The 23,649-nt window shown below is 27.4% G+C and overlaps 3 protein-coding genes and 1 long non-coding RNA gene across 10 annotated transcripts; all 4 read left to right on the top strand.

Moving 5' to 3' along the window:
• The first annotated feature begins 2,453 nt into the window (after positions 1-2,453).
• LOC132935800 (uncharacterized) lies at positions 2,454-6,899 on the top strand. The gene is made up of 4 exons (XM_061002424.1): positions 2,454-2,545; positions 2,719-2,828; positions 2,990-3,099; positions 6,251-6,899. Exons 2-4 carry the CDS (start codon positions 2,747-2,749, stop codon positions 6,452-6,454), a joined length of 396 nt encoding a protein of 131 aa, XP_060858407.1. The 5' UTR covers positions 2,454-2,545; positions 2,719-2,746; the 3' UTR covers positions 6,455-6,899.
• A 1,224-nt stretch (positions 6,900-8,123) lies between these two features.
• On the top strand, positions 8,124-12,850 carry LOC132935560 (uncharacterized). 7 transcript variants are annotated; one of them, XR_009663270.1, is made up of 11 exons: positions 8,124-8,453; positions 8,514-8,735; positions 9,718-9,837; positions 10,770-10,854; positions 10,931-11,157; positions 11,234-11,404; positions 11,476-11,587; positions 11,823-11,987; positions 12,075-12,232; positions 12,287-12,517; positions 12,598-12,850. It is a non-coding gene; the product is annotated as an uncharacterized LOC132935560 (long non-coding RNA). The 7 variants fall into 7 exon arrangements; XR_009663272.1 differs by lacking the exon at positions 8,514-8,735; XR_009663273.1 differs by having other exon boundaries at positions 8,124-8,735; positions 11,476-11,489.
• Positions 12,851-17,751: 4,901 nt separating this feature from the next.
• On the top strand, positions 17,752-19,568 carry LOC132936957 (uncharacterized). The gene is made up of 3 exons (XM_061003771.1): positions 17,752-17,906; positions 18,106-18,260; positions 18,511-19,568. The coding sequence occupies exons 1-3, from the start codon at positions 17,752-17,754 to the stop codon at positions 19,566-19,568; spliced, it is 1,368 nt and encodes a 455-aa protein (XP_060859754.1).
• Positions 19,569-22,736: 3,168 nt separating this feature from the next.
• On the top strand, positions 22,737-23,339 carry LOC132933858 (uncharacterized). The gene is made up of 2 exons (XM_061000130.1): positions 22,737-23,169; positions 23,236-23,339. Exons 1-2 carry the CDS (start codon positions 22,737-22,739, stop codon positions 23,337-23,339), a joined length of 537 nt encoding a protein of 178 aa, XP_060856113.1.
• Positions 23,340-23,649: the final 310 nt, after the last annotated feature.

Here is a 23,649-nt window from a genome sequence, read left to right as displayed (position 1 = left end):
AATACGTATTGGGTAACACAGAATTTAGTTTTAGTATGGTCTTTATCGTGCGTAGTGTGAAGTGTACGGAATATTTTGTTTAAAAAAATCTAACGTGCGACTTTTATTTTTATATAATGCTTAAGTAAATAATGCTTCCCGGTACGTAAATGAATATCCAAACATATTTAAAACAGACAGAAATATTTTATTTTGCAATTTTTGTTGTGTAAATGTATCATGTAACAGAAAGTTTCAAGTAGTACAACATTTACAAACTGCAAAACATATATCGAATCACAGATTCAAAGAAGAAAAGACCACTCAACCTTTCATAAAAAAAACATTTAATCAGGTCAGAACTACTAATCAAAATACAAATGAGTTTAACAAAGATTTATGTAATTTTATGGTGGCTAACGATATTTTACTTTTTAAACTCCAATTAAAATCCACAGTTTAAATTGTTTTTTGACAAATATCTAAAACTCAAATTACCAGATGAATCTACCCTCCAAAAGAACTATTCACCTTTTTGCTATGATGAAGTTATATGTAAAATAAGGACTGAAATAGGGAACAGTCCAATTTGGGTTTCCATCGATGAGACAATTGATGTACAGGGACGATATGTTGCTAGTGTCATAATTGGGAAATTATCATCTGAAGAATGTACAAAACCAATTGTTTTAACGGTTGAGCAATTACAAAAGGCAAATTTTCTAACAATTTTCCAATTATTTAATGACTCTATAAGCATTTTATGGCCAGAAAAAATATTTCATGAAAAAGTACTGTTGTATGTAACAGATGCTGCTCCGTACATGGTTAAATCTGGCGAAGCTCTTAAAGTATTTTACCCTAAATTAATTCATGTAACGTGCATGGCTCATTGACTACACAGAGTAGCTGAAGCTATAAGAGAAAAATATCAAAATGTCGATCGATTAATTTCAAATACTAAAAAGATATTTTTAAAAGCACCTTCACGTGTATATACTTTCAAAGAAATGTATCCCAATTTGAGTTTACCTCCAAAACCTCCACAAATTAAATTTGAAGAAGGAGGGCCAGGAATAGATTTCGCTAGATCTAAATGTACAAATGTGTTGTCAAAAAATTGTGGATATTCTACATTGAAAAAAATCGATGATATAATCAACAGCGAGGTAACTGAATGTGGTGAAGACGAGAAACTGTCAGTTGAAGATTTATCAAGTTTTAAATATGCACCAATTGTATCTTGTGACGTGGAAAGAAGTTTTTCCAAGTACAAAAGTATGCTTCGAGATAATCGTAGGAGTTTTCAATTCGAAAATTTGAAATCCATATTTGTTACTTCATGCTGGTACTCGTCCAATAATAATAATTAATAAATAATAATTTAATATAAATAGAAAATAGTAATACTTTAATTAATTTATAACACTTTTATACTTACACAATGTCATTAATTTTTTTCATTTTTATTGATAAACAATTTTTATACATAATATATTGTTAATTTGTAAAAAAATTCATTTTGCATATTTTTTGCATATTCATGATATGAATCTGCATATTTTATAGATTTTTATTGCATATAAATCCGGGCCCTACTTATAATATACAAAGTGACTGCATGAATAGTTTCCGGTATATTGTTCATTGAAGTGTTTTCTTCAGTTATAATTTTGGATTTTTTTGATAACTGCCGAAATCTGTCTTTTTTTTCAACGACATTTTTAAATTTATTTATATTTCAACATCTTTTGTACAAGATACCACTTTAAATTTATTTTTAATATTTTCAACAATTTTAATAGAATCATTTAACGGAAGATCTTGCTTTTCTTTCGTAACGGCTGTTTTTAGTATTCCATAATTTGAATAAATTAATATGTAGGACATAGTGTTAGGTATTAGCATATGCATTATATTTTAAAAAAAAGCTAAAATATGCATAAAAAATAAAAATGGTCCAAATATGCAAAAAAATGCAACATACCAACATTAGTTTAAGATTTAAATTTGTAGCTTATCCAGCTACTTTTTGGACTGTTAAAAAATAATAAGGAAATGCATATAAATCTGGGCCCTGATTATTACATATTTATATGAATAGGAAATGTATCAGAATATGCCTAGAGAAAGTTGCTAATTTTTTTAAAAGTTTGAATGTTGTGTATTTATTGTTATTTTGATTTTACAGGTATAGAGATGGGTTAGTACAGTCCAGTAAGCTGTATGTAAAGGCAAAAAATCATAAAACTTCAGATAATAATCTGAAGAAATCTAAATCACGGGAGGTGTATCAATATTGTAAGTAAAATTCTATACTTATTTATATTATATAATTTTAATTTTGTTTGGTAATAACTTATTTATATGAATGGTGATTGGTGAATGTCTCAGAAAATGCCTAGAGAATGTTACTAATTTTTTAAAAGTTTAAAAAGTAGTGTATTTTTAATTATTTTGATTTTACAGGTATACAGATGGGTTAGTACAGTCCAGTAAGCTGTATGGAAAGGCGAAAAATCATTAAACTCCAGATAATAACTTGATGAAATCTACATCATGGCAGGTATATCAAGATTATAAGTAACATTCTATACTTATTTCTATTTAATAATTAATTTATGGTTGGTAGTAAATTGTTCATAAGAATTTGTTATTTTCTAGAATATCCCTAGAAAAAGTTGCTATTTTTTTCAAAAATTTGATTGTTGTGTATTTATAATTATTTTGACTTTCCAGGTATAGTGGAGGATTTGTGCAGTAAAATATGTGGCATGCAATGGCAAAACATCATAAAACTTCAGATAATAACCTAAAGAAATCTAAATCACGGGAGGTGTATCAAGATTGTAAGTAACATTCTATACCTATTTCTATTACATAATTTTAATTTTTGTTTGATAATAACTTATTTATATGAATGAAGAATGTCTCAGAAAATGCCTAGAGGATGTTGCTAATTTTTTTAAAATTTGAAAGTAGTGTATTTATAATTATTTTGACTTTACAGGTATAGTGGAGGATTTGTGCAGTAAAATATGTGGCATGCAATGGCAAAACATCATAAAACTTCAGATAATAATCTTAAGAGTTCTAAATCACGGGAGGTGTATTAAGATTGTAAGTAACATTCTATACTTATTTATATTACATAATTTTAATTTTTGTTTGGTAATAACTTATTTATATGAATGGGGAATATCTCAGAAAATGCCTATAGGATGTTATAACAATATGTTTTGATTTTACAATAGATTTACAATAATAATACTAATAATAATAAGTCGGACTTGCTGACTAATACTATTATACTGATTAGTAGAGATTTGAGCTACAATTCTTTTCGACAATTTTCTAATACATCCAGATTTATAGATAAGTTAAACTCTGGAATGTAATTTTTTTTTATTTATTCGTACTTTCTTTTTTGTAAGTAATATTTTCTCACCCGTAAAGAATGATACACGGTAAACCTACTACTTTTTAGTACAAAATAACTATTAGTCTGTTCATTTTCTTTTATAATGAGATATATGTATCATTGTAGAACAAAAATTATGTGTCATTGAGACTATACATGTGTACAGGAGTTTTTGACAGGGTGTGCACGAAGACTCCCGGGTTTTGGTGCCTTACGGCTGCAACCGCGGACCTCACTTTAGCGCTGTGCGCTAGTCGAGGGCCGCGGAGGTTCACGGACGGCGTAAAGTGGTTCTACCACGCAGTACACTGTAGGGTGTGCAGTATTACTTTAGTAATGGTTATTTGACCTACTACAATTCAGTAAGATAAATATTGTCTCTATATTATAATAATTAGTGTATAATAAATTTAATATTATTATTGACTATTGTATAAAATAAAACAATAAATTATTAGTTTACATATTATTGTATATACAACTAATTTTCTTGATATACAATAGCATTTTCATTTATAATGATAATCTTCTCTGCATTTGGTGCCCTCCATATCTAAAGAGTTTACAATTTCTTGTTCTTTAAATATTGTCAGTAAGGCATATGTTTGAGTTAGATATGTTTATAACTATGATATTATTCAATGCTCAAATTAATAAGGTAGATACTTTCGTAACGCCGTCTTAACAAATGTTATCAGAAATAAAGAGTATTAAAATATTCTCCCCGTTGATTTAAAAACACCAGTAAAATTTGATTTAGAAAATATTCAAAATAATAAGTGTCAAACTACATCTTATAAATGATCATAAATTAATATTTTCAATGAAAATTCCTCTATGTATTATCGATAATTTCAACTTGAATCATATTTTACCTTTTTATGTCCCAATTAATGAATATGGTCAATTATATTTAAATAGTCATTATTTTTTGTCTTTTTATGAAATTATGTAAGAATCAATTAAATTATATTTAGAGGTTCAAAGAAATTCTAGGGCTGAAACCCCCCTAACTATAAGGTCTAATTTTGATTAATGTACGTTTAATAATGTACCCATAATAATTAAATAATGTATAATAATATAAAATAGTATTTGGATTTCGTAGTAGTTGCAATTGATTTAATTTATATTAGTATATCAATGACTGAACGTTTTTATTCAAGTTGTGATTTAAATCTATTTTGCATATATTATATTGTGTTTTATACTTGGATGAAAAAAAATCCCATTAAGTGGGGGCACTCATTTTGTAGAGGCCCGGAACCCTTGCTCCCCCTAAATCTGCCCAGGGTCTTTTCTCAGAATCATTTTTTGTATACAATAAAGATTTTATCTCATTGAATTCAAATTTAATATTTCCAATACAGTGACTCTCTAGACATCTAATGTCCTAAAATGTAGGTATCAGTTAAATAGTTTTTGAAAATATTTAGTTTTCCGTGTGCGCACACACACATAATGCGTGTACAAGATAAATTAAAAACCCCCACAGATATACTATGTAGTCATTGTAGGTACTTCAGATGAATAAGACAAATTATTTTATAACTTTTAAGTTAAATCTATCAACTGTTCTACCGTTACCTATGTTAGTAATGATCACCAGTCACCATCCTTACTCCGTGGTTAAAGCACAGAAATACAGAATAGATGGCAAAAAAACTGTTTTAATTTATTCTGTGGTTTAATCAGCTTTATTGTTTCCAAGGTAGATTGATTGTTACAAAATATAAATAGTATTTGGGGGGGGGGCGGGGTCGGTACTGTATACTTGGTAAATACTGTAGGTTAGGTAAATTTATAAGTGTGATATTAATTGTTTATAGTTATTACATGTATCTTTATATAATGCATTATGTATTTATGTATAATACGGTAATACCTACTATGTACATTATAATATTAGGCATGTAAAAAAATAATACCTATTTAGGTAATACATTATTATTTTTTATTTTTTTTAAGGCGATAGGATTTATTTTTCTTGAATTTTCTACTCTTTGAAATGAGTAATATGTTTTAAAAAAAAAGTGGATGAGTGGATGTCACTCTGCTGTATAGTTGGTTACAAGTAAATCAATGTACCTATGATGGATGAAACTTGAATTCAATGATATAATATCATTGTATAAGAAAAACGTTTCTTAGCGGAGACGGTTTGTCAGTCTGGATTTTTTATATTTAAAGTTACATTTTATAAATTAAACTAAATCACTTTGTAATCAAATAAAGCTATAACATTCTTTATCGATTTCACAAAACTTTCATCTAAAGACAAAAGCATTGATTTTAATAACGGTCATTTGTTTTAGATAGGTATTAAACCAAAAATCAAAATCAATTTTGTGGAAACCCGATTTTACATAAAACTTCCCGGTTTGTTTTTTGTTTTTTATTTTCCCATCAAACAACTACTGTTGAAGAAAATCGAAACAATTTTACTGCCCCAAACGGCGACGATAGACACAAAATGAATAAAAAAATTAAATAATAAAAAAAAAACCACACATCATTGTAAAATCAATACATTCATCGCTCCGCTAAGAATCTAAAACAACTTTATTAGGTTTTCTTTAAAATTATAATTATTTATAGACGATTATTAATTTTTGTCAATTGTCATTATCAATCATCATCACACGCGCAGATCAACGGCGACGCACGCCGTATGAACACTATAATCGTATTATAATATTCATAACTTGCTGGGCTTTCGGGCGCCAGTTATAGGAGGCACCATCTAACGATACTGGCATAAAATAGTAGTTAATGTAATCAATATCTACTATCATACGGAAATGCGCATTGATTATTTTAATTTAATTTTAATTGTTCACGATTTTTCAGGCCTGCAAAGAGACTCGTCAACCAAGTGTTGAGGAAAATACTATAGTAATCGTTGAATGGGAAGATTGCGGAACTCAAGACCGCCAACCGATGACGGAAAATATTGATAATATATTCTATATTACACATAATATTATTGGTGAACATCAGTATCCAATACATACAATTTATTTTATCGACAAATTTAGACATTTAATATTTTAGAAATTAAAATCATTAAAACAGTATAATTATTACAAATGTATAACCAACATTTCAGTAGACACAATAAAAATATATGCAGTTGCAATTGGCAGTTAAAGATTGTTATAGTATTATGTTAAGTACCTATACAAATTAAACGTTTTACAATTATATCAGTCATCCCTTATAATTTTTTTTTTTTGAAAATTCAACAACAGTGTATTATTTTGTAACATTTTTGACAATTTCGAGGTTTTGAAGAATTTTGTCAAAATTTCAACTTTAGACGCTTATTAAAAAAAAATAGGTTTATGGATTGAGCCTTTATTATTCCTCAACTGCTATTATAACAACTTTTGATAAACCTTGAATTAATTTTTCAAACTTTTAGATCATACGATAAAAATTTATTGGCATTCAGAGAACAAAAATAAAAATATTCTCAAATGTCTATAAATAACTGAAAAAAAGTCAAAATACTTAAAAAATATTGTCATGTGTATACAATTATAAAATACACGAAAACTTAGAAATCTTATATTAAATTGTCAAATATTAGTTATTTCAGTCATTTTACTTAATTTTGTAAAAATAACAATCACTACCTAGCCGGTATATCTAATTGAGTTATTATTATTTTTTATTTTTTAACGAATTTTACATTGTATTTTATTGTTTTTCTGCCATAATATTGGGTTATATTTTAATATAGCTAAACACTGTAAAATAATATTTAAGTTAAGGTATATTGTATTTTTTTTTCGTCGTGGACGACAATATTTGACGATAATTTAAATAAAAAAATACATTTGCTATTAACTATTATGTTAAAATGTGTGTACCTACTACCTATATATACCGTTAATTAGAAAAAAATCTGTATAATATATGATAATATTCTTCAATAAACGGTCGGCAAAATCAACATAATTAAATAACCGACGAAATCGATATTAAAACAGCAAAATCGATAAAACCCCTGCAATATTAACTATTAAGTATTAGGCACGAAAAGGTCTGTACAGGCGGACCACCGGACAGAATAGTTGATGCCCTCGTGACACCTGGACACAGGATAAAAAGGAACGTAGCTACCATGATGTGAGTACACGTCGACAAACACATATAATTTACAAATGTTCAACGATGACATTTTATTGCGTACGGTGCTCCGCCAAGCGAATTCCAATTTGCAATTACTTGCAATTAATTTGCAAAATATTGACACAGGTTTGGAGTCAATCGGACTAGTTGGTGGGACTTACTTCACTATCAGCTATGCAACTAAATATTAATAATAAAAAACAAAGGGTTTGATGACCACCGGGTCGACCATTGTCCAACAACACGGCGCAAACGGGCTGAACGTAATCCGCCTGGTTTAAGCGTTGGCAAAGGACAAACAATTTAGCCTTGGAATATTGCAACGATAAATTGTTTATAAAAAATGAACATCAATTTTAATAATATTTTATAAAAATAGTAGGTGTTCATGTTTAAGATTGTTATGTTTGTGTCAATTTAATTTTGTTTTCTGTTATCATTCTTTTTTGTTTATGCGCATGCAACGGTGCGGTCCGCAGCTGCAGCCACAATCAAATAATTCTTATCATGCTTCCGTTTGCGACCAGCCAGCTGCGTGACCGTTATCAATTTATGTTTTTCAAAAGTCATCATATTCAGTCAAAGTTTTTTATTCTCGTTAAGTCATGCTTTCAGTGTCACAAAGTTCTTAGTTTTTTCAGATTTTATTGTTTTAGTTTGGTGACACTGAAAGCCCATTTTATATAGTTTTCAATTTTTCATCGGACTTTTGTATGTCCATTAATGTTTTCTTTTTTTTTTTTTTGGCACGACCTCCGAAGTAGACGGTTGTTCGGTGTAGTCACTATTCATTTACTATTATTTAAAATTCATTGTCGATCGCATACACAATACACGTTTCCTGTTCGTATTCTAGTCAATTTCACATGAAGTCACAGTCACTCATTCTGTTTACATCATCTGTGAATTGCTTCCTGTAAGTATCGTTCAGTCATTTTGTTCAGTTCATTATATTAATATTATTTCCCCAATTCAGGGCGCACAAAGAGATACTTACAGAAGCACGTGCATTTTTGCCATTTGTGATTTGCATGTACATTGTGATTTATTCGGCCGAGCTGGTGGCCCGTATAGTCGTACGTTCTCAGGATTGTCACACATTTTAGTATTAATATGGTAAATTTTTATTGTTCAAATGTGTGCATCCTGAGACGGTAGCGTTTGGTTTGAAGCCACTAAACGGACACCAGCTCAACAGGTAATCAGCTGACGAGCTACATATAAACATTTACATTATTATCCATATTCTAGTCAGAAATTATGTATTATTATTTGCTACAGCATTGCTATATTATTATTTCAACACTCAATTATTATAAACCTACCTGGCAATTTATTTATTCATTTATTTATCTAATTTAAAGTAATGCTTATACATATATTGTGTTGAGAAAAATTATTATTATTATTATTATTATTGGTCAGTAAAATCCACATAAACTACCAGCACACATTATTCCTTTTTATTATCTTTATTTGATGTTCTCCAAACATATATAATATAATCAAATCGTCAGTCGTGAAGGTACTCCTTATTTTCTAAAAATAAGAGCTGACAGCGGCAACAGTAGGTAGTTCAGTTTCAGTATTTTTTAATTTTACTGCAATTTTAACTTTTTTTTCATAATGTTCGTTTACATTTAAGATTTTATAAAATAAAAATAAGTAAACGTAGCAGTGAACAAATGTCTTTATTTGTTGTAATCCTTATTATTTTATTAATACTTCCGTAGAGCGATTATCGCATTTAGGTAGTTAAGATAAAAGCTTGTCCCTCAATAAAATTTCTATCAGCATTTAGTTATATTTAAAAATACCGACATCGGATTGTAACTAGTAATATAGATGTAATAGTTAATAGAGGTACAGTCATAGACATATATAAACAACTAGATAGCCGACTATAATTTGTTATTGAAGCCGCCTCCCCCTCCCATCCGCTCTATGACTAAACGGCAATGTTTATACACCTTTATATGATAACAATGATCAATATATATATATATTTTAAATATGATAAAATATAAAGTGTTCATGCATTATACTTTATAGTATAGACATCTGTAGTTCACCAAAACGCATTTAATCCTGTCAAAGTTACTTCTATGTATAATACAATTTTTTTCCTGTAGATCTCATTCTATTTGTTTGAAATATTTAATATTATTTTTACTTGTTAGGTACTTTTATTAAAAATTTCAAAAATACATCAAGTGTATGACTCGTGAAAGTGAATTTTGCTGTTTTGTTCAACATTACCTAGTCACTAATTAACATCGTCAATTATTGCAATACTTTATGTAAGTATTTTTTACTTGTATTTTATTTTGTATCCTAAAGAAAAACAAAATGTGTATTTTATTTTATCAAAAAATTTGTTTATTAAAAGTACCTATAAACTGAAGTCAGAATTAATTAGTTGCGTATTAGCTAGGGTTAGGACACTGTAAATTGGGCAAATCGAGTGACTATAACACTAAACTATAATAACACGAGAATAGTAAACGTTTCCGTAACTTTGGTAAACAAACGTATGAACTCAGTTTTGTGTGCTCACTTTAGACTTCAAACCATTGGTAAACAATAACCTGGTCAGGTGATCGAATGTCACTTCTATATTGTTCTGTGATATCAGTCTATAACAAAACAAACCTTTGTTATTGATATATTAATATAATATTATTATAATTACCTACACCTAATTAATTTTTTTAAGAACTTTATTAAAATGTAATGAATATAACTGTATTTTTAAAATAAAATTAACTTATCTAGTATAGGTCCTACCTAATATTATGTTTATTATAATTATAATTATTATTTGATGACATTTGAACAAGAAATATTAGCTTTAATATATAATGTTAATAATACCAATATTGTATACAACTTAAATTGTCATAATAACAACAAATAGGCCACTAACAATATTATGTAAATAAAACGAATACCTAACTATTTCTATACATTATATTATATTATTTTTGGAATTCATTTTGTGTTGAATTTGTATGTTTAAAAGTTTTTTTAAAATTCTATTTTACATTTATCACATATACCCTTGGGCTTTCTACAAACTTTATCAATGATATTCATAAATTCTTGTCTCATGCCATAGTTTTAATTAAATATACATAAGGTACGAAGGTTACTTTTTTTTAATAGTAAAATTTACTTATTTATAAATTTATAATGTTGAAAAAGTAATGAATTATCATTTTTAATTTTTTAGAAACCAACGGATCTGAATGAATAAATGTTATATTCTAAATACACCCTCACTCTGTTAGACGACTACTTGAAGACTCACAATCTTGGTAAGTATATTGAAAGTGATTTTATTTGCTTGTAAAATAAAAATTAATAACATAATAATATTATTTTTGTTTTTAGAAATAGAAATCCATGCTTTATTTGATTGGTAACTGAGAGTGAATCAATATTATAAGGTCATAAAAAAATGTTATAGTAGCAGCTAGTCCATACCTATTTCTGAGCTGTTTTTAACAGTTTTGAGAAGAGCAACAAATCTTGTTAATATGAGTTGGGTTCTACAGTTTTACTACTATTTGTAGATTATATATTACACTGGCAAACTGGTCACCAATGAAAATATACAGGTATAATTAATAACTATTTTAATTGTTATAGACTTCTATCAAAATTATTTAAATTATTTATTATTACCTTCTCAAGGTTTTGTTACCGGCTACATATCATTTAAAGTTGGACTATACAATATATGTGCAGAGATTCTACTAACACAAATGGATACTTCTAATTATCTTTCTATAAAATCATTTGCCAACTTACATAGTTGTACGGAGTTCTCTCAAGTTTTGAAGCATTCATCAATAAACAATTTTTGTATGATATATAATATAGAACTTAATTCTTTACATCCTGATATATACATAAATAATGATTAATATTTTCAGATAAATGGTTAAAGGTGATTAGTTCTTATCATTATCTTGTAAAATGTGTTGAGATTATTTCCTATAATGACATTGCTGTTCCATTTGTGGAGAAAATAAGCTAACAAAAAAAGTATTATAGATGTTTGAGTACTTATATTTTAATGTTGTATTATATATGTACAGTTGCAACTTAAAGTGGCTTTACTGGAATTGTATGTTTTATAAAATAACAAAAATAAGTAGATGGGTGTAATGGGGATAATAATAGATATTACTCAGTTGTAGGAAACTAGACTTTACAGATGTAGCTATAACAGTTAATGTTAATCATATTTTAATTTAATTAAATTTATTTTTTGTTGTAGGCCATGGAATGTGTTATTAAATGGGTAAAAATATTTTGGATTGGAGAAAAATAAACTGCCAGTATAATGGAACTCGTGCGTTTGCCATTATTAGCATCAACGACCAATATATAGTAAATATTGTGGTTCAAGAACCACTTTTGAAAAATAATTTTATATGTAAACGTAATTATTATAAATATTCCTTCATTATGAATTCATATATTTTGTTTATTATTATTATAATTTATTTAGTTAATGATTTTGTACTAGAAACTTTACAATTTCTTTTGAAGAATTCAGTTCAGTATTTCGCTATTTCAAAAACGATTCGGTGTTGAGGTTTTGATGTCACTGTTTAAAAATGGGTACAGCTAGTACAACTACAGAAGTGATTTGCGATGGGTATACTCAATAATCGTTTATATAAAGTAAATATATATTTAATTTTTTTATTTAAATTTGTAAAACATTTAATTTTATAGATACGAGCGTTTTCAAAACATTAGAAGTCTGGCAAACTTTATGAATCCGCACATGAACTACCTAGTTGAAGAACTGTCTATATATCACAAAGGTGTTAATATAGAAGTTTTGGAAGGTGTATGTATGCTATCAGTGTTAGTGATGGATCAACATTTCTTCAGTATTGAGGCCTGATGACTAATGATGGATTATGGTCGTTTATTGCTAATACATTTCTCGATACATACCTGGTGAGTATAATTATATTTATTGTTTTTTATTATTAATCTCTGTAAAAAAAATATTGAATTTGATTAACATTTTTATATAGGATTAGTCAAATGAGATGTTTTATTGTATGTGATTGACGGAGAGACAAAGAAATCTGAAGAAATTGTTAATACTATAGACGTGTACAACCGAACACTAATACCTGGTCCATGGAAACATTGTCAAGAAGGAACATTGACTTCTGTGTGTTTAGTTGAGTAGTCATTATTGGGCCACCACATTTTATATCTTATTTACGTTTATAATAGTCTTATTATTGTTTGTAATAATACACACATATGACTAACTTATGATTAAACATGTATTTTTTTATATCATTTTTTGTTTTTTTTTTTGTATGTTATTGAATGTTCAATAAAAAGTGTTTTTTATAATTTAAATCAATTATTGCATTCAAGATAATCAAATACAGTTATATTCAGTAGGTTTTTCATAACTATAAATAATAGTTTTTTCCTCAAAAATACTTTGCTTTATACTTCAATACATATTCTTAAATAGTAGTACATAATAAAATGTAAAGAGTCAGTAAGCTGTATATCAAGAAAAAAACTATGGTCTATGCTTCATTACACATAAGCAACTTCATTTAAAATCATGAAGCATTAAGTTTAAATTTTTATAGTGTATAAAATATTCATCATAGGTACATGGGTATTATAAAATAATATAATAATAACAAAATAACCTTTTATCGCATATTACCTATTATATATAATCGCGGAGGAAATAATGAAATATTTTTATTACCTATTTCCTAGTTTGATTGGGGGGGGGGGGGAGGTAAATATTATTATACGGAGAAATAATAGGTCAGATTGACATATCACAATATGATAGGTAGTATTGAGTCTAAAACTTATGACAAAAAAAAAAAAATTAATATTTAATATTAATTTAGTGCGTTATTGAGATATGAACAACGTGAGCGCTTGAATATTTTTTATACGCAGTCACACACTTTAGATCACTTACTACGCACTTGGTCCGCATGATGCATGAGTACATAGACTCATATTTGTAATTGTCTATACCTATATTACAGTGGCGTAATTAGGAATTTGGTTTGGGGGGGGGGGGGGGGGGGGGATAATAGGTTTTAGCATTATCTGTACACCTCATACAGTTGCATCCAGAGTAGAGGATGTATGGTAGATCATTTCTGAATGTTCACGAAAGGCCTAAATGTAATGCATATTTTATTTTTACGACAAGTATAAATGAAATAAGATAATAACCTGTTTTGCCTTTTTCCATGCATCAAAAGGTGTTTTCACAAAATTTCCTAAAGGTTGCCTATTTTTTCCACCAACTTTTACAAAAATCGTGCAATAATTGCAAAAATACTCGCTTCTGAGTAAGCTAACCAATTAAATTCCAAATGCCATTTAAATTGAAATCGCAATAACCATTCATTAATCTTAGATTCACTTTCTGTGTTTTTAGTAATTTCCTGGAAAAAACATTCATTAATCTATTATCTAATTAAATAATAATCACATCCAAGCAATTAGAAAATAGATTATTGAGTAGGTATAATTTAGTCATTCTCACCTTGGTATGATCATCAACTACAATTTTATCACATGAATTGTTTTTTTTGACAAAATAAGATGCAAAAGTGTTTTTCCTTTTTTGTTCCATCGTATAACTTAACGTAATAACGTTTGAATAATCAAAAAGAATATTTCATATGGATAATATGTACAACAAGTACTGGCTACTAGTGACAACTGACAATAAACGATTAAATACGAACACGTATACGGTTGTAATGGTTGTATTATAATATAATATAATCAAAGAAAATACTTCCCATTAGAAAAAAGTATGGTTCACTGTTGACTGTTCAGGGTTCTATTGTGCATTGGCATTTGGCGCGAGTGTGTATACTAATAATTGTCAATGCGCGCTAGCGCGCGTGTGCTCTCCGGCTCACGATAACAACCCGCATGTTTTATTTTAAAGGACCATGAAACAAAAAATTATTTTTTTTTTATACCTTTATATAATATTAGAAATGAAAACTTAATTGTTCGTCTTTTCAAAAAAATTATCCGATCACTCCTCCTGTGTCAAATAGCGATCGTACATATACGCGTGACGTCACTGGTGCGCACGGATTTGTGCCGCCGTATTATTTCACGCGGTATTTTACATGGCGTTTTATAAACACTTATTTAAAATGAAAACTACTACTCCTAAAATGTCGAAGAAAATATTAAGTATTAAGTTAACATTTATTGAAATATATTAATGCATTATTACAATGAGTATTTGAGTTTTACAGTTTACATTTAGTATAGACAGAATATTATAAATTTAAAATGGTGTACTATATTTCAACAATTAAAATATTTAAAAATGCTTAACTATTAATTTAGATTTTTAGAATCTTGAGAATTTTTTTTTCATTAAATCGTTGTAACTAGGTTTTGGTTGAAGAACTATATTGTTAGGTACCGCGGGTAAACTGAATTTTTCTGATATTGTTGAATTATTTTCTTTCATATGAACATGGACTTTTTGCATAATATTTTCGCGCCACTCATCAGTTTTATTTAATTCATATTTTTTTTTTATGACATATCTACTGGCTGGTTTGGAAAATACTATTTTCTCTCCGACTTCCTTTTTATTTACATTGTTATTATGATCTAGTATAGCAATGATACTTCTCATATACATACCTTTGTATCAGGGACTGGAACCGTACCGAAAAGAACCGGTTTTGGAACCGGAACCCTTTGAATAATGGGAACCGGAACCTCACCGAAACCCTAATTTAAATTAATTTGAAAACCGGAACCCCACCGGAACCTTTATTTGAATTAATTTAAAAACCGTAACTTTACCGGAATCGGTACTTTTTTTTAAAGGTTTCTTACGATTAATTTCGGTTTTGTAATAATTCTATTATTTTTATTTTTATTTTTCATTATTATTACGACGATTAATAATATTCAAAAATAATCATTCAATTACCTACAGAGTACAGAGTTCAAGCGTCTGAGACATCGAGACGTGTCACTAAGACTAAACAGTAAACACTTGATTATAAGCACTATAAGCTATAAATATTTCTACGTAACAACTGATAATGTAATAATAGCAATTTCCAGCAAAAATAAAAGTCGTTATTTACTGCACAATATACACCACGTCCTGTAGGTCTGCCACTTCCAGTTACCACAATAATAACTATTAACTAATAAGAAATTCATAAAATATGTTTATAAATAACTACGAATGTTATGATGTTTACATTTACTATGCTTATAGTTTTATTATAGTATCGTTATTCGTTATCAGATTATCTGATGCGTATAGCACGCCTAACGCGTTTCTTTGATTCTTAGATTCTGTCTTTCATTGCTAGTGTTGTGATTTGTAACTGTTTATTTCATTATACTCATTATAGTGTCTTGTGGCTGTAGGTACCTGTAGCCCTGTAGGTGGTGTCTAACTTCGTTATTTTAAACTTAGTATTATATATCATAATGGGTCGTATACTTTCGTCAATAATACATTCATATTATAAATATGATTGCAATGAACGTGAATCGTCGTGTAAGCATTGTACTTGCAAAATTAAAGTAAGTAATAAGTAAATTATTAACAAATATTAACATTATTATCTAGGTATTTGAAATTTTAGATTTAAGCCCTCAATTTATTTTTAGTTTTAGTTAAATAGTTAAATAATATTATATTATAACTTATCTACATAATTTATTATAATTGGTAATAATCAAAATAATGGTGTGAATTGTGTGTATAGAAAAATCATGAATTTAAACCTAATTTTAATTTTCAAATGTTCTCATAATCCCACATTGATTTTCAACTTCTTCAAAGTAATATATTTAATACAAAATATTTATTGTTTTAACTTTTAAAATTTTAAATCAATAATCACCATGAGAACAAACCATTTAAAGATAAATTTCATTTCATAAATCATAGATTCATTTTTGTGTAGTAATATAATAACATAATACCGATAATATAATATTGTATATTTATAATTGTTTTAATTTAAAATGTTTTTAAGAATTATTTATTTCAATTAATTTTCTTCATTAAACTTAGAGTACCTATATACTTTTTAATTATTTTTTTAAATTTTTGTGATGTAATAATTATAAATAAAAATGAATACCTAATCTATATATTATATTAAGTAGGTACCTATTAATCTTTATTTCATTGTTTGCATATTATATTCAATGTTTGAAGATTTGTTTACTATGAAATAGTATATTTTTATTTTTATATTTTATGATTAATAAATATTTATTTATCATTATTTTGTTTTTACTTTTTACCCAGGTATTTTTATAACTTGATAATATATAATATATTATAGGTAATATGTATAATAATAGTAAAAAAAAATGTTTGACTGCCTCAAATTAAAGTCTTATTTTTATAGGGTAATCATGGTACAAATTTAAAAAAACATCTTGCAAGCCATCATAATGAATTGTATGAAGAGTTTCTGGAAAAAGGATCTAAAAAAGATAAAAAAACAGTTGGTGTTTCTAAGGTCAAAGCACATCAACAATTATTTCATTTTAATGAATCAAAATATGTTAAAGTTAATTTAAGTGAAAAAACAATTATTGATGCTTGTGTTGATCTCGTAACCATTAATGGACGACCATTCAGCATGTTGAACGATTCGGGATTTCGTAGAATACTCGATCCAGTTTTGAATGGGTTTCAGAAGAAACTAAAAATTAATTCAAACTCCATTAAGTAAAAATATTGTTTTTTTTTTTTATCCTAGATCAATTTAGCATATCGTATAATAATTGATAATATATATTTTTCTTCTAGGGAGCATGTATACAAAGAGTCCCTTCTTATTAAACAAGAAATGATTACTGAAGCTAGTTCTAAACTCATTTCTCTCAAGTTAGATGCAGTTACTCGACTAAATAGGTCATTTTTAGGCGTGAACATGCAGTATATAGTAGATGATTCTATTAAACTCAGAACACTGGGATTAATAGAATTAACTGAATCGCATACTGGTAAATTGTAATTTTAAAATTTTACATTTTATGCATTACCTATTCTCATCCACTTTACAGGTATTTATTTAAAAGAGACAATTTTAAATATACTAAAAAAATTTAAAATTGAACCAAAGCAATTATATACAATTACATCTGACAACGGTGCAAACATGCTTAAAGCGATCAATTTAGTTGAAAAAGATATATCAACAGCACTTAATGAATCTCACACTGGTCAAGATGATGCAATTATTCTAAATGAGACGGCTGAGATCCACTCAAATTTATCAAGTTCAGTCAACTCAGATGATGAATGTAGTGATAGGTAAATTGATAAATAATGATTTTTTTTTTATAAACTATTGTTTGATTACCTATGTAATATTGAAGTTAATTTTATATTTTGAAAGTTAAGACAAAGACATAAGTTAAACTATTATATACCTACTTTAATGTAGATATGTGATGGTTATTATAATTACTCATCTATAATTAAAATTGTGTACTTTTTTTGTAATACCTAGTGAAACTGGTGCAGATTGTTCGATACTTGATGACGAACAAATAGAAAATATACTTAATGAAGACATTGAATGTGTTGATTCAACGTATGAACACACAGAACAAATCCTGAATGATATTCAATTACACAATTTAGGGGATGGTTCAATTTTTACAGGTAATAGTAATAGTATAATAGTATATTATTACATAAGTAATAATATATTCATAATTTCTTTCAATATTATTTATTTTAAGATAAATTAAATTAAAATTGATTACATTTTTAATAAAAATTTCTACTAATAAGCTATTAAATTCAAAAATCCTTAAGAATTTTTCTGGTTTAATACAATTAGGTTGAGTATTACTAATCATTAATGTTTATTAAATAACAAAATATAAATAAAACATTTTGTTTATTACAGGTATTCGTTGTGTAGCGCATACTCTACAACTAGCAGTTATAGACAGCTTAAAAGATGGTGGTGTGGATAAATTGTTAAATAAAGTTCGCATATTAGTTCGAAAACTGCGTAATCAAACCTATATATATTTGATAAAAAAAGAAAAACTTAAATTACCAATTTTGGACTGTTTGACTCGTTGGCATTCAACATATGATATGATAGAGAGGATACAATATTTAAAAGAGTTTATACAAATTATGATTGCAAATGACCCCAAATTAAAAAAAATTAGTTTGAATAATTCTGATTGGCAGCAAGTTGAAATTCTTGCAAAAACTTTATTACCGGCCAAACTTTGTACAAAAAAACTTCAAAGTGAACAATTGACATTGTCAGATTTTTATAGTACATGGATTTCGTGCAAAATTGAAACACGTACACTAGAGAATCCATTTTCTAATAAATTAGTAAAATGTATGGAATATAGGGAACAATTTATCATGAATAATAAGGTGTTATTGGCAGCAATATTTCTAGATCCCCGTTTCAAGGTAACATTAAGTGAAATACAGTATGATATAGCCATTAGTCATTTAATTTCTATTTGGGTTTATTTAAAAGATAATAAAATAAACTCAAAAGATAATCATGAAAGTATGGAAGACCAAATAGCTGAAAGTGATAATTTCGAATTTAATCAAAATTCTGATCCTCTTGAACAATTTTTGCAAGAAAGAGAAAGCGTCGAAGTAGTATCATGTTCAAGCCAAAATTCTACTTCAACAGTTATTGAAAATTTACTTAAAACGTATTATTTAAACCAAAAAAGGTTAAGTTATAAAATCAACATATTACAGTTTTGGAAATCAATGGAAGACACATACCCAGAATTGTATATACTTGCTAAAATAGTGTTTGCTGTGCCTTCCACACAAGTTAGCGTTGAGCGGCTATTTTCAGGACTTAAGTTTATTTTATCGCCTTACAGGAGTAATATAACGTCCAAAAATTTAGAAAACCAATTAATAGTTCGAACAAATAGATTGTTTGAGAAGAAAATTATAACAAAAGAGTAAAGTTTATTATATAACTTACATTTTTATAAATTTTATTTTATTTTAAATATTATATTTTTTTATATAAGTTACATACAACTTATAATTATAAAGGTTATTTTTTATTTTAAAACGTACACACTATTTTATTATTATTTATGATGTTGTTTAAGTTAAGCTTTCTATTAAATATTCAAATGTCTTGTTTTATTTTAATTATTATCTTAAATATTATTATTTTTGTTACATTGATTTTATGGAGGAGTCAACATAAATTAATAAAATAGTTTTAATAGTTTGTATTATACTATTATTATTAAATATTAAGATGTATCCATAAATATTTTAATATTCATCTAGGTATCACAGATTATTTTAAGATAAAGAACATATTATAATTATTATATATCTATGTCATGAAGTTAAGTCCTGATTCAAATTAAAATCATGTGAAATTAGAACAGATTTTCCAATCTACTATCTACTAGAAACTAGAACCCTCGACTGCAGAGTGCAGAGCTCTGGCCTAAGCAAATATAGACAATATAGTATGTAGTAAATATATAAAAAAAAAATAGTGATATGTATTTTAAAATTTAAAATACTGAATTTTGATACAATAAGTGGTAATGAGTAAGTGCAATCAAAGTATAAACTAGGTATAAAAAAAAAAATATAAAAAGGGTTATTCGAAAAAAAGGTTATGCCCCCGTTCAATGACAGTAGTAAAATTTTTTTTAATCATTTAGTCTTCTTATTAGTTTTAAGCAACTGGTAAAATATCTGGTTGAAAATTGTTATTGACCTGCCATAATTGATATCAATTATTAAGTAATGAAAATACTAATATTTTTCTAAAGAATCGAAATTGAATAAAATTTTTTAAGTATAAAACTAAAAACCTTAAACAGGAAACGTAATTTTTATTTTATAAGAACCGAAAAGAACCGAAACCGAAATTATAGTTTTTTTTTAAAACCGAAAAAAACCGAAACCGAAATTTTAGTTTTTTTTAAAACCGAAAAGAAACCGAAACCGAAATTTTAGGTTTTCTAGGAACCGAACCGGAACCGGAACCGTAAAAATCATCAAGGTTCCAGTCCCTGCTTTGTATTTTAAGTGAATACGTTTTGGCATATATTTTAATCGTAAATTGTGATACGACTCTAATCTACCAGTATGTACAAAATGAGTAACATGTGTCAAATCCTATAAAAAGTCTTTTGCCATTTTAATTTTTTTCAAAGCGTAATATGATTCGCTTTCTGGGTCTATCCACAGTTTATTTCGTATTTCATTTTCATTTAATTTTTCATGCTCGCATCTCTTTTTTTCACCATTATCTTCCCACTCATGCTCATTTGATATGTGTTTTAATATAGATGTAAATGTATCAATAAGTTTTTCTTCATCTCCTTCACATGTCTGTGCTGACCACCAAAGATGATTGTTAATTGACGATTTCCATAAAAAAGCATCAGGATATTTCTTTTCGAGTGGTTTTAATCTTTTCATTAAACTCTTACTTAAATGCCAAATATCGAATTCATGTTTAATATCTGGATGCTGTGTACGGATAAATGCACGTATACCTTTATGTCTATCTGTTAAAAACAACTCGATTTTACAATTACTTCTATTAGTTAAATCCATTAGTAATTGTTCACAGGCTTGCCTTTCTAAATCACCTTTAAATTGACCCTTTTGAACTAACTTAAAATCTATGATTTTTCCCGTGTTGATATCCATAACTGAATAAGTACAGTACTTAGCACAAAAACCCGGCGAGTCATATTGGCCATCCCCAGCTAGCCAAATTGATGATAGCTTTATAGCGTCGATGTTTTTTTCTCTGTGTTCTTCCCATTGGCGGCATATTACAGGAAACAAGTATTTATTTATAATTTTGTCATAAACTGGACGAGTAAAAATTGAAAGTTTCAATGCGGAACAAAATACTTTAAATTGAGAAAATAGAATACCAGATAATACTAAAGCCGCAGTAATCAAAATGTTTCCTTCTGGTCTCTTACCTGTTTTTGGCTGTGAACACCATTGCAATTTATGGCCCTGTTCACATATAGTTATAATTGAGACCAGTGCACCTTGTGTAAAATGTTGTCGAGAACAAACCCTACTACCACATTGACGACAATATTTGAAAAGTTGAGATAAATTTTCCCAAAATACAATGAAACAACGATTATCATCAAAATCATTTTGCGTAGATAAATTATTTTTGTAATGTCGATTATATTCATATTGGCTATCATCATCAGAGTCAATCTCAGAATTAGAACTTTCATCTTCGGATTCGGACGGTATATCAAATGACAAATTATCGTTCTTTTCTACTTTTTGATAAGTTTCTAGTCCTATATCACACTGTACACCTAAATCATTTTGATTGACTCGTTCTTCAGAAAATTCTGATTGTAAACTACAGTCATTGGGTTCTAAACTTAAATCCGCGTTGTTTTGAATTACTTTTACTTTTTTCGGAGTACTTGTAGTTAATAATTCTGATGTGAACTGACTAAATTCTCTACGATCTGCCCTTTTATTACGTTCACTAAGTGTCAATGTATTATCTGTTGTACTACTTCTAATAGTAGGAAAAACGTTGGGATTTAAATTTATTCTAACTTTTAAATCTGGCATCAGTTTATTTTTCATGATATCCGATTGATTAAAATCTTCAAATTTAAAATGTTTTGAACATAATCGTGAATTTCTTGTAGGAGTGAAATATTTTCGTTTGCAAAATTCAACCCAAACTTTATATCTACTAGGAGATTTTTCACGGGTTGGAAATCTATAAAAGTGTAGTCTGGTTTTACTTCTATCGCTTTCTGAACATCCATACTCTGAACAAATCGGCATTGTTATAAACGATCTAAATAAAGAATAATTTATTTAACTAACGAGTTATTGAACTATTGGTATAAGTACATGATATACATTGTTTTTGTTGTTGTATTATTATAGTTGTATCAAGTTTTCTAAAAATAATAATATAAGTCTAAATAAAATGGTTATCAGTTTGGCTAATATAAACACGTAGTTTCATTGAAAATTCTAAAACCAGCATTTATTATTAGTTGTGTTGAACGACAGAGCGATAGACGCAACGTACATAAGTGACTTACTTTTATATGCAATATTATATTAATATTTTGTTTTTGAAAAATGAGTTTAAAACCTTTCTGTTTTGAACCTACTGTGGAAGATATCGATAACAGAATTTATGAAGCACTACGAGTAAATCCAATACAAACAATAAACTATGTGGGAAGAACAGCAGTACACCCAAGTAATTGGTGTTTGTGTAAAAAGTGTCCTATTTTGCAAACTGACAAAGAATGTATTTGTTGTTTTGAGTTCGAAAATATATCGAAATTGCATTCTAATATTAAATGCGTGACAAAATTATCATCTTTTAAAAAAATTATTATGGACGAAGAAGTTTTGAACATTACTAGGCAACAAATGATTTTGAAAACTAATGATGTAAAACGAAAAAAAATGCTTTCAACATCAAATCCGGAAAACAAAACTTGGAGATTTATATGTTACAAACAATTTACGCATTGGATAAATTCATGGACTGCAATAGGAAAAGGTAATTTATCTATATTTATAATTAATTATTAATTATTAATTGTATCGTTAATACTTAATTTTATAGGAAATCGTGTATGTATTCCAGCATGTGTTGTACAAGCTATTCGAAATAAGTACCCTGAAAATAATGGAATATACGTAGGTTTTAAAGAAAACTACAGCAAATAAGAAACTTGAATAAATTTGAACTCTAAATTAATTGTAATAAATAAGTTTGAATAAGATTAGTGTAACTCAGTATTCATTTTATACTTTATTATTTTTTATTATTCATAAAAACCTACATTATGATTGTGTAAGTGAGTCTAAAATCACATATAATATACTAATACTATTGTATATTTAGTTATTTAAAATAATGAATAAATATCTAATACTAAATTTGTATTATATTATAATAGGTACTTTTATTTTTTAATCGATGGTTTATGTAGTTTTTAATTATATTTATTTAAATGCTATAGTATTTTAAATCACA

The sequence above is a fragment of the Metopolophium dirhodum genome, chromosome 1 (genome assembly GCF_019925205.1).
Source record: "Metopolophium dirhodum isolate CAU chromosome 1, ASM1992520v1, whole genome shotgun sequence".
NCBI classification, from domain to species: Eukaryota; Metazoa; Arthropoda; class Insecta; order Hemiptera; family Aphididae; genus Metopolophium; species Metopolophium dirhodum.
This window is presented reverse-complemented; position numbering and strand designations above follow the sequence as displayed.

Coding starts and splice junctions, on each gene's coding strand:
- LOC132935800 (XM_061002424.1), top strand. CDS start 2,747: ATGTGGCATGCAATGGCAAAACATCATAAAACTTCAGATAATAACCTA. Junction 2,829..2,989: donor ACGGGAGGTGTATCAAGATT/GTAAGTAACATT, acceptor TTGACTTTACAG/GTATAGTGGAGGATTTGTGC. Junction 3,100..6,250: donor ACGGGAGGTGTATTAAGATT/GTAAGTAACATT, acceptor ACGATTTTTCAG/GCCTGCAAAGAGACTCGTCA.
- LOC132936957 (XM_061003771.1), top strand. CDS start 17,752: ATGCTTAAAGCGATCAATTTAGTTGAAAAAGATATATCAACAGCACTT. Junction 17,907..18,105: donor GATGATGAATGTAGTGATAG/GTAAATTGATAA, acceptor TGTAATACCTAG/TGAAACTGGTGCAGATTGTT. Junction 18,261..18,510: donor GGATGGTTCAATTTTTACAG/GTAATAGTAATA, acceptor TGTTTATTACAG/GTATTCGTTGTGTAGCGCAT.
- LOC132933858 (XM_061000130.1), top strand. CDS start 22,737: ATGAGTTTAAAACCTTTCTGTTTTGAACCTACTGTGGAAGATATCGAT. Junction 23,170..23,235: donor ATGGACTGCAATAGGAAAAG/GTAATTTATCTA, acceptor TTAATTTTATAG/GAAATCGTGTATGTATTCCA.